The sequence below is a fragment of the Sinocyclocheilus anshuiensis genome, unplaced genomic scaffold (genome assembly GCF_001515605.1).
Source record: "Sinocyclocheilus anshuiensis isolate Anshui unplaced genomic scaffold, SAMN03320099.WGS_v1.1 scaffold641, whole genome shotgun sequence".
NCBI lineage: Eukaryota > Metazoa > Chordata > Actinopteri > Cypriniformes > Cyprinidae > Sinocyclocheilus > Sinocyclocheilus anshuiensis.
The window spans coordinates 80,388-92,177 of record NW_015536503.1 but is presented as its reverse complement, the minus strand read 5'-3'; the positions used below and the strand labels follow the sequence as shown (position 1 = coordinate 92,177).

The window sequence follows — 11,790 nt, the reverse complement described above, 5'->3', positions numbered from 1 at the left end:
AGGTGAAACAAAAAAAAAAAAAAAAACACATAAATTAATGCCTTTCTGAATTTTAGTCCCAGTTTTTCTTCTCATGAGAATCCCAAACTGCACTCAGAGGGAAGCTGAACCCAAACCACTATGTCTGAGAAACTATCACAAACCCCATATGGAGAGTTAAAAAAAAACTAAGAGAGGAACGAACATGCTCAACCCCAACCCCCCCCCACCCAAAAAAAACCCCCATCTGTGTGTGTTAAAAAATGGCCTTCAAACACTTCCTCCAGCACAGTAGGAGTAAAACAACCTATTGGCCGTGACTTAAAGGTTACTGGCATCTGGATGAGTACATGCAGATCCTGAGTTGTCTTACTGAACTTTAGCACATGCTCTGTGAGCGAGAAGCGTCTGAGAATCAGTGCTGATGGAGTCTCTGCTGAGGATAGTGACGTCTGACCTGTACAGCGACATCTTCGGTTTCTGTGGGCCGCAGCTGCCTGCGCATGGGCTGCTCGTAGTTATCCATACGATAACGGCCCTTCCTTTTGATAGCCTTCGTCTAAAATGATAAAGACAAAAAGAGAGATTAAGGGAAAATTAAAAGAAATAATTAATTTTAACAATGCTATTTTTGATCGTCCTTTTAGGAGTTTGACAGCTTCAGATCACTACAAACTCTCATTTTATAGAAAATATTCTTGCAATATTGTGACATATTGTATGATTTTGGATGAAAAAGGGCAGTATGAGGATAAACATTATTAAAACCAAAGAAAAATATCTTTGATAAAACAAGGCATCAACTTTTAAATTGTCAATTTTATTATAATATTCAAACAATAAATGTCATTTTAATGCTCTTTAATGAGGTGTGACAGATCACCAGAAACTCATATCACTATAATAAACATATAGCTACAACTGTAAATATATTATTAAATATATGCACTGATATAAATTATTAATTATATAAATTATTCATAATTATATTTTTATATCTTATATTCTCTTTATATTTAATATAAGCATGATATTTTTTTTTATAATATTTAAATTCTGTATTGATATTGGGATCATAACACCTAGTCCTATCATGCAAACTAATTAATATGTGGTGAGGCATTGCCAGAAAAATCCCTAAAATTGTAAATATATGCACTGTAATATAAATAATTAATTACATATATTATTAATAATTATTTTTTATATTTTCTTTTTTTATATTTAATATTTGTATAATATTTAGTAATTTAATATATAGTGTGACTGATCGGCAGAAACTTATATTGCTATACTAAAGCATATAGCTAAAACTGTAAATATATTGTTAAATATATACACTGTAATATAAATATATTAAATATTTAAATATTTTAAATAATGAAATTAAATAATAATATTTTTACTTAACCTATTATTTATGTATTGTAAACTTATACAAGAAAAAATCTAATGAATAATTCTCCTAATTCCCTCCAGAAAAAAATCCTGAAAATCACTTGAAATCATTTCCAATTTCTTAAAAAATAAGATTTTATAATAAGCTGCCATTTACATGATTATACCTTGAGGATGGGTTGGAGAAGAAACATAATAATTAAATAATTAGAAAGCATAAATCTCAAAATGTGTTTTCTATATCAAAACAACTCAAAATTATGGAGCAGCTCACTTTAAAAACCCTTGTGCTATTATTTTTTCACTGGAACACAGAAGTAGAAATGCATTTCTACTTCTGTGTTCCAGTGAAAAAATAATAGCACAAGGGTTTTTAAAAACATAATGACAGAACTGTCATTTTGGATCAGCAAACAAACATCACATGACACTCAAAAGCTGCTGTGAAGTCCTAAAACAAGGAACATGAGTTCCCGCTTGCATCTAGCCAAGCGATTTTCCCAGCTTAGCACTATTTCCTCCCCTGGAACCCCCTTCTTCCTGTCACAGTATACATTTCCATCCTCAACCTCACTCTCTCGTTCCCTTCCTTTCCTCACCCCTTGCTCCAGCTCTGCTCCTCTCTGGGGACGGTCCTGTCATATATTTGTCCCTCTGTCAGAGAACTGCTGAGGGCCCCTGCACTGACCAGAGAGAGGAGCTTCTCTAACACGTTTATGAGATCTCAGCTATGCTGGCTCAGGAATGACCAGCTCCCGTTTCAGCCCCCTAAACGTGGGATAGTTGTCTCTAGAGACATGACCGTGTGGAGTCTCATGTTTGCTGTTATTGGAGGTCATTTAGAGTGTTATGACGTCAAGTTTATCTCAATTAGAATCACCCTTTTTTTTTTTGCAGAAAGACACTTCACAGACACAAATTCAAGAGTTTTGAAAATATTTGATGCCACAATTGACTTCAGTTGCTCTGTCCAGAAAACAATCCCTGGTTTTTTAACCCTAAGTGATAAATATAACTGTTTAAAGGGGTCATATGATGTTGCTAAAAAGAACATTATTTGGTGTATTTGGTGTAATGAAATGTGTTTATGTGGTTTAAGGTTATTTTCCACATACTGTACATTATTGTTTCTCCTCTATGCTCCGCCTTTCTAAAACGTGTCGATTGTTACAAAGATCATTGGTCTGAAAAGCGAGGTGTGCTCTGATTGGCCAGCTATCCAGTGCGTTGTGATTGGCCGAATACCTCAAGCGTGTGACGGAAATGTTACGCCCCTTACCATATTGTGATGCCCTGTCCGGCCGGAGCGACGAGACAAAAACATTAAAACCCATTATAAACTACGCATTTGTTGCATCCAGTTGGGACATAATTACTGATTATAATGACTTATACTGTCTTTTTATGCGTTGCATTGCATCGCATTGCGCTGCATTAACATAAACCATGTCTGCATTTGTGATCGGAGAAATGACAAACTACAAACGCTACTCTACACTGCTCAAAACTCGCGTTTGAATCCTCAGTGGCAAATTCTTTAAATATAAAAAAACTTTCTTTCTTTGCGTGAACATTTGGGCGGCGTTATGCAAATCTTCCCACATCGTGACGTAGACATGTGGGGGCGTGTTAGAACGAGCCGTTTTAGGTAGGCATGGCTGACTCTTAACTTTTATAAAGAATATCTCTTTGGATTTGAGACTTTAGTCTTTGCAAGTTTACAGATCTTCTTTATGCACCAAGAGCTTGTAACACTTCAAAGAGAAAGGAAAAATTGAAATCGCATCATATGACCCCTTTAAATTATGCAATTAAATGTCAAAAATTTCCAGTGAGATAATGCATAAACATTAATATTAATTTGTTTCTCTTGTTCAGTTACAGAGCAAGAAAAGTCCCAGTTAATCAACATATAATATTTCTCCCCTAAAACTGATCCAAGAACATTCCATCCATTTTTAAATAAAAAGCACAAAATATATTACGGAATGTTTTTCGGAAAACTAAAGAATATAAAAATTAGATTATCACATGGCATCCCAACTAGTTTAGGTGTCCCATATCACCCAAATTGACTATATCAGCAACAGTTCCTCTAAGAGCATCTTACTTCTTACTGAACTGCTCCTCATTCCTCATAAAGCTCTGCTAAACGTCAAGGCTTGGAATAGCTTGAGTATTAAGAAATGTCTTAAGATGCAGTCACATAGCGAAATTTTGTGGGCATAATAGGTCCAGAAGCTACAATATTGACAAACCAAGCAGCTTTCTGTTGGTCAACACAGCAAATTCACATATCCAATATGAACCTGTTGCAAAATCTGCGTGGAAACCTTTCGCCCACCTTACTGGATTTTGTGCACGAAAATTCACCAAGCAACTGTAAATGTCACCGCACCTTTAAGGTGCAAATTCGTGTGTGAGCACTCACATCCCCGTGGTATTTGTATTTCTTGCCGACCTCTAGAGACATGGACATTTCTGTGTTTCTCCAGCTATCATCTCCAATCTCATCGCTTTGTAGGAACTCGCTGAGCTTCTGTACACTGCGGACATCAACCAGATGATCAGATCCTTCCAGGAAAGCCAATATTATGAAGTAATGTTGGATTTGATAACTTGTTTGATTTAGTGACATACCTGACAAGGGCCTTAACGGCAAACCTGACCACCGTGGATAACAGGAAGAGTGGAGTGACCAGGATGTGGAATAGAGCCAAAGAGGCAAATGCCTTGGCTGGACTGAGCCTGACCTCTTCAACATAGGCATGTGTGACAAAGGTCTACAAGAACAAGAAGAGAATGTATGCTCTACATGGTGGACAAACTACAACTAATCAAAGCCTTCATGATGCATCTCTTACCGCCAACACTGCAGCAATGGGGATGGCGGCATTCATAAATACTGTGGAGATAAAGAGACACGGCATTTATTTTCCAATAGATGCGAAAACTAAACAGTGAAAACAAACTATCAGCTATTAGAACCAAATAGGCTTGATCGCAAAAAGTTTAGCAAATGAGAATATGGGCTGGTGGCAGGGCAATGGCAAGGGGAAGGGTTTATGTATGTGGGCGGGGCATGTGATGGAGGGAGGAGCCTCTCATACTGGACATTGATGTGTAGAGGGCGAAAGTCTTGAGACTGGTCAGCTCTTTTTCTCTGGTCTCTTCTACACGGTCACAGAAGATGTTATCCCAGGCATAGAGCTTCAGCAGCTTTATTCCCTTCAGGATCTCTGTCGTCTTTTTAAGACGGTCTGTTGAGTAGTCCTGAGAAAATATTTAGAAGTCACAAACATGAACTTGATGGTGTGTTGACAGCATGCACATGCACATTCACAAAGGTGTAAGTAAAGCTCACCAGCGTGCTCTTTTGTGTGTCTGCCAACTTGGTAGCGATGAGGTACTGAACCGGGGCCAGTAGCAAAATGATGCCGGCCCCAATCAACGCACTGTTACCCAACAAATAATATAGCAGGATGACTCCCATAATGATCTATGAACAGAAATAAGTTATGTTTTGCTTAAGGACACCAATGATTTTGTGTTTTCACAAATGCAGGCATGTTTTTGCTATGACATACCTGAACTGGCATGGCCCACAGATTGGGGCATAAGAAGAGAAACCACATGAGCTGATTGGTTTCTATGGCTACGAGATTGTTGATCTGGCCGAGGGTCATCTCTCCCATGGACATGTTTGAAGTGGAGAGACGCAGAATTTTATTGTAGATCATTGCCTAGAGGACGAGAACCAACACATGATTCACAAAAAAAAACAAAAACTTTAATGCTAACTTTGATGAAAAGAAGACTAGACTAAAATAGAATACAATGCAATAAGACAAATCAGATCATAAAAGAACAGACCAAATAGAACATTGTAACAATCAACAGCGTTATTGTGGTAATATTTATATAACACTATAGTATTTCCTAATATTTTGAACTAATTCTAAATATAATTGCATTATTAATTAATTAATTATTTTTTATATTTCATTAATTTTTTGTTTTAGTAATTTTGTTGTGACTGTCATTTTTCTTATTTTCTCTTAAATAATTCTATTTAGCTTAATTTAATTTTAGTTTCTAAGTACTTCATTTAAATTTTATAAGTTCTTCATCTAATATTTACACTTTTTTCAGCTTCATTTCAATTAACAAAAAACATTTAATAGTTTTAGTTGTAGGTTACAATAACAACACTGACAGAATAGAATAGAATAGAATAGAATAGAATAGGAAAAAAGCAGATAATATCAGAACAGACCCAAACAGAATAAAGCATAACTGAATCGAACAGAATTTAATAGAATTGAGTAGAAAGAATAGAATATGACAAAGCAGATAATAATGGAACAGACCCAAATAGAATAAATTAACATAATTAGAAACTTAATTGAAATGAACAGAATAATTCAGAATAGAATAAAACAGACATAATATGGGACAAAGTAGAGTAGAATAGAATCAAACAGGACGAATAGAATAGAATAGAGCAACTTAACTTTCCTACTAAGGTAAGAATTTGTCTTATATAATATTTTGTATTATACCACACAACTTGAAGTGAGTAGTGCAGACTGATGAAATAAAAATTTGTCTGATAATTCACTCCATGCTTGACTTCCAGTAAACTTACAAGCAGCGCCCCGCGCAGGTTAATGCCGGTTTCTATCGTGACATAGTAGGAGGCCTGGAGGAATGTTCGCTGCAGCACGAGTGCCAGGAACAGCAGAACCGCCAGAACAGATGTATTCTGCAGCAGCTCAGTGGAAGACATGAAGTACACCCCGAAAATCATGTTCGCTGTCTGACAGGAAATAAACAGAGTATGAACACACACGCATAATACTTAAAAACACTTCGGCATTTCAGCCCTCACTGATGTCATACACAAGCACACTCTTAAGCAGGCACTTAAACAGAGTGTTGCTGGCAGCAACGTGTGTGTGTGTGTGTGATGTGAGTGGGGAATTTTCCATGTCACACAGATATGCACGTCTGTTCGCACATCTGGCTTCATTTTGTCACACACATTTATACAGTGGCCCCAAAACGTATTTGGATTTAAGCCACACTTAAAAATTATTTATTTTAATTATAAATTATAATAATACGTTATAAAATAAATAACACATACATTGCCGTTCAAAACATTGGGACTGGAAAGATCTTTTAAAGTTTTTGAAACAAGTCTCTTATACTCACCAGGGCTGTATTTATTTATTAATTATTAAAAATACAGTAAAATACTGTAATATTGTAAAATATAATGAAAAACATTCCGTAATTGTGAATTTATTTGAATAGAGATTTTTTGTAACAATGTTAAAGTCTGATCATTTTAATGCATCCTTGCTAAATAAGCACCATTATTCTTTTAAAAAGTTGTGTATATTGTTCAAAATTAAAACAAAAGGTATTTCAAACGGTATATCACTGTGTGCTTACAGACATATGACAAGATAAATACAATGATATCATTCATTCAATCAGCTGAGTTTTTATCACATCCTGAGTTTTCCGCCCTGAATCCATCCTTATCTAAACCTCATGAGAGTATTTTTTCAAACACACATGACATCATGGTCATCCAAGCAGGGAAAACACATTTAGTGAAATCTAATAATTGCTGTCATCTCAAGGCGATGACATACGGTCCTCTCATTAATAGCACTGACGCCTCTGTGACATCACACAGGAAGTGATAAATAGCAAGGCAAAACAGCAGATATCAGACCATAGATCACTCTCTACAGTCATGTTGCACCCAGGAAAAATAAATACAGTCTAATTAGTAGCATAACCAGCAGACCAATATCTGCAGCAAATCATTTAATTGACAGTTATTTGAACAACATCCTAAATTATTTAACAAGGCACATTATGAATGGGTTCCAAAGTAAATGTGATAATATCAAAGTGCTGTGAGACAGTGACGGGACTGTGATATATTTCCATTACATTAGTTGTGTAGTTTCCTTTATTCCTCCATTTCCCTGTTTTACCATATCTCTGGTATGTGTTTGAGATAGACAATCGTATGTACTCTTGAATTGTCCTATTTGTACAATGGCTTACATGGCTTGAATACTCTCTGTGTGAACGAATAAGCAAAGTCATGCCCGTTTATTCTAAAAATGATTTTCTTAATTAGTATTTCTGTCTTGTCTTCCAGTACAAATATCTAAACATTCGTAAATCAAGATACATATACTTGAAGGCAAAATGACTTCAGATATTAATTCGTTTTCTGGATTTTTTCTCCTTCATTTATTCTTTCTTAAAACAGGACAAAATATGAAGCCAAAACTCACTCTTTTTTTTAAAAGCAAGACTTATTATCTTCTGTCATATTGCTCAAGTAAATGTATCTTAAAATGTATCTTTTTCCAGTAAGAATATCTAATCATTCTGAGTAAGAAAATAATTTTTTGCAATGTTTTCTATTCTCACAGTCCCATGAATAGTGTTTGTAACCATATTGACAGACTATCAAAGATGGCGACACACACAAGACAACCATATTTAGCACAATAAAATGAGATGAAACACACACCTTATTTGTCCTATCAATCTCTGTTGAATTATCAAGGTGTCCCACAATCCCAGAGATGCAGAGTGGCCCGGCAAAGCCCAGCAAGTCTGCCATGTACCGAAAAGTGCTGCTGAGGAGTATTGACCCCCCAAATGCCCGGTACATGGATTTCCAGATGGATGGGGATTTATCTGGGTCCTCTGTTTTCTGCTGTCAGAATTGGACAAGCAAAGAGACACTGTTCAACTGACATTTCTCATTACTATAGTATGTCATCAAATATGAAAATATTGTTCATTTAGATTATGAATTATAATATTTGCTCTTAAACCTGTGATCATCTGCACATACCCTCTGTTCCTCATAGGAGTCTTTCAGACGCATATAGTTAGTCAAGGCCCTCATCGCGATTGGAAGTTTTCCAATCTTCTTCAGCTCAATGGGTCTCTTGTGGGCTCCAATGATGAGCGGGTTCATCCACCAGTATGTTGCTTTGGAGAGGAGGTTGACAAAGGGCTGGAGGAATCGCACACCCAAGTCCTGCAAGTCTTCTGGGGGCTTCACCCTCTGGGGGTTCGCAAAGAACACGTACTTCTGCAGGTAAGAAAAAAAAATTAAAACATAAAGGTCATATGGTTTGTTAGTAGAATGTAACTACCCTGCTGAACAGACTAGCATGTTGTGTTTAACTGCTTAAACAGCCAGACTACCTTGGTCAACCAGAAATAATGCTGGTCAAGCAGCTTTGATTGTGAAAATCATGGCTATATGTCTACCAGCTAATCCAGCTAATCAAAACCAGCACAAACCAACCTGAACCAGAATGGAAATCCTTGCCAGTCCAAACTCTTTTTTCAGCAGGTTAATGACTTTTGTTAGTAGAATAAAACTGTCTACAATTGATGGATAAAAATCTGTAAAAAAATAAAATAAAATAAAAAATAAAATAAAATCTGCCTTACAGGGATTGTCCACCCAAAAATGAAAATTCTTTCATAATTTTCTTACCCTCATGCTCACGTTTCTCAAAACCTGTATGACTTTTTTTCTGTGGAATATAAAAGTAGATTTGCTCCCACTGACTTTCATTATATGGACATAAAATACAAAGGAAGTCAATGGGAACTGACACTGTTTGGTTACCAACATTCTTCAGAATATCTTCTTTTGTGCAGAAGAATGAAATAAGTACAGGTTTGGAGCAACATGAGCATGAGGATGAGTAAATGATGACAGATTTTTTTATTTCTGGATGGACTACCCCTTTAAATGAAAGGATCAAATAAAAGGAATATAGAAAAAAATAAAATAAAACATTGAATTAGTGGTTCAAATTAGAGGCATATAGAAACAAAATAGTAAAATAAAAAAATAATTGGAAAATAAAAGAAATAATAAAAGAAATGCATTTGCCACATGACCCTAGATCAACTCACCCTGACTCTGATAACGTTGATCTCGACAGCCATGAGCAGGCCGTACAGCACCACAAGCAAAGCTGTGATACAGAAACGGAGATGTTGCACCCCCAAGCTCACCTCTGCAAACTTCCATAACTTTATCATCTTGGTGATGAAAGCCAGAATCCAGTAAATAAATAAGGCTGTGAAATAGTATTTCTGACGTTAGGTCTCATGTTCATACAGAATCCCAAGGACAGAAACTAACAAAAATATGAATCGACCATTACGTGTAGCCAAGCAACACACAGACTGAAAGTGTTTACTAACCGCTACATAATGTAGGTGGTGAAACAGCAACACTCAAAGTACATTTTATTATTAACTGCCAGCATTTGTATTTGCACATTTGCATACTGAAATGGACACTGACTTACCCAGCAGCAGTTTGGGGAAATTGGCTGTTTCTATATTGTGATAGTATACGACTGATGTCGTTGCTGCTATGAAGCCCATCAGTGCTGGCATGAAGAGGTGCAAGTGATTGGACTCCATCTGCCTAAAATGATCCATTCATACACACAGACATAAACATGAGTGCATACTGATCATAAACACACAAATATATTGAACGTGTGTGTGTGTGTGTGTGTGCTGAAACTCACGTATTGGAGACGATTCCCTCGGCGATCTCGCACACGTGCACAAACAGCAGTGTGAAGATGAGGATCCAGCGCAGGTTGTGGCCGGGAAAGTGCAACCAGGTGTTATGATGGATCTGCACCTTTGAACTCTGGCTACCCCAACCTGGACACAAACACACACATGTGTATACCATAATATCAATATATTTATTAATATATCTTTCTTTACAACTTCATTATCTGAACCACATGACCCAGCCAGCTAACAGGAAATGTTCTCAGAACATTCTGGTGAGGTTCTCTCAAAGTTATGAACTAACATTCTTACAATAACATTAATAGAATGTTAATTAATTCAAAGCTATTTAGCCATTAATAATGTTCTCAAAAATGTTATTTATAAATTGTTCATGGAACATTTTTTAAACATTTCAGTTGGACATTCATCTAACATTTCTTAAATGTTACTAGTTGTTCCAGAATGTTCAGATAACATTCAAAACTAATGTTCCCATAATGTTTGCAAAATGATAACATTTTTGACAGGAATTTACTGAACTGTTATACAAAGAAATTCGCACTTCACACAAAAGGCGTTCAGTTTAAGGGTTCCACTTTGTAAGCCTAATGTTGTGTGGCTCCAAATAAATAAGTAAATTAATTAATTAAATAATGAATAATATAACAAATTAAAACAAAAAATAAATAAGTAAATAAATAAATTAAATAATAAATAATATAAAAAATTAAAACAAAAAATTAAATAAGATTTCTCAATATATAATATAATATAATACACATTTTATTTCCTGTCTAACCACACCTATTATCTTGTAATCCAATAAACCAATAAAATAAAACTAGAGTTCTCAATTAAAAGGCAGTCTATGTTATTTTCTGAATGGATCACATCTCTGTAACCAACTGCAAAACGTGCATGATTGTTTAAGAGGGAAAAAAAGATAAGGGCATTCATACCAATGAAGAGGATAATTGTTTAAGAGGGAAAAAAAGATAAGGGCATTCATACCAATGAAAAGGATAGGGAAGGTGATGAAGAGAAGAAATACGTGAGGGACGAGGTTGAGGGCGTCCACGAAGCAGCCATTGTCCAGGACTCCTTTGTCCACGCTGTAGGCATTACTACCTCTGTCGTTCCCACAGAAAGACAAGGCCATGTCACCTGACTGGGCTAAAGGAGCCTGGGCATGGTTAAAAAAACGATGTTTGATGTTAGATTTGAATATAAAGCATTCAATGCAGGTAAATGTAATCGAAAAAATTGCACTTGATTACACACTGAATGCCAGCTTTGAGCCCAAACTAACAGCACTGAAAGCAGTATTCCTGTAATCATTATTGACTATGAGGTCCGGCAAAGTATTTAACTACATTGATCCTCTGCTGACAATCAGTGTAAGAGCAAGATTAACAAACCCTCTCTAGGGACAGTGCTTGCACCCTCTCAGCCAATTCATTTACCAGTTTACCAAAGTTTAATTTCCCATACAGGATAGCTGAATTATACAACATCACAACGGACAGTAATGTTTGCTTGTGCAGAATATACTTTGGTAGACTGAAGCTTGCATGCTGTGTATCCTCAGGTGACCCAGCAAAGCACGTGTGTGTGTGTTTTACAGTGTTTAGTGCACAAATTACATTATAACATGTAATTATTAAAATATAATTCAAATATAATTATTTTTGTTGTGTTTTTTTTTTCATTTGTATCAGTTTTTTAAATGTCTATATAGTTGTTTAATTTATTTCATTCATTTTTATTTCAGTTTTATTTTTAGTTATTTTAGTAAATCAGGAT

The 11,790-nt window shown here is 35.7% G+C and overlaps 1 protein-coding gene across 8 annotated transcripts in view; it reads right to left on the bottom strand.

The window, feature by feature from the left end:
* The window catches only part of LOC107690381 (ATP-binding cassette sub-family C member 9-like), a 35,798-nt gene that overhangs the window by 21,229 nt on the left and 2,779 nt on the right, over nt 1–11,790 (bottom strand). For 4 of the 8 annotated variants that reach the window (XM_016488705.1, XM_016488694.1, XM_016488728.1 and 1 more), the window contains 14 exons: nt 10,999–11,170; nt 9,990–10,131; nt 9,762–9,883; nt 9,361–9,527; nt 8,276–8,518; nt 7,946–8,134; nt 6,026–6,196; nt 4,965–5,120; nt 4,742–4,876; nt 4,488–4,650; nt 4,242–4,282; nt 4,018–4,160; nt 3,809–3,923; nt 437–538 (listed from right to left, as the gene is read on the bottom strand). In XM_016488705.1, coding sequence (XP_016344191.1) covers nt 437–538; nt 3,809–3,923; nt 4,018–4,160; nt 4,242–4,282; nt 4,488–4,650; nt 4,742–4,876; nt 4,965–5,120; nt 6,026–6,196; nt 7,946–8,134; nt 8,276–8,518; nt 9,361–9,527; nt 9,762–9,883; nt 9,990–10,131; nt 10,999–11,146 — 2,037 coding nt within the window. In that variant the 5' untranslated portion in view covers nt 11,147–11,170. The remainder of the gene's footprint in view (nt 1–436; nt 539–3,808; nt 3,924–4,017; nt 4,161–4,241; nt 4,283–4,487; nt 4,651–4,741; nt 4,877–4,964; nt 5,121–6,025; nt 6,197–7,945; nt 8,135–8,275; nt 8,519–9,360; nt 9,528–9,761; nt 9,884–9,989; nt 10,132–10,998; nt 11,171–11,790) is intronic. The other 4 variants (XM_016488722.1, XM_016488746.1, XM_016488742.1 and 1 more) reach the window with 2 other exon arrangements.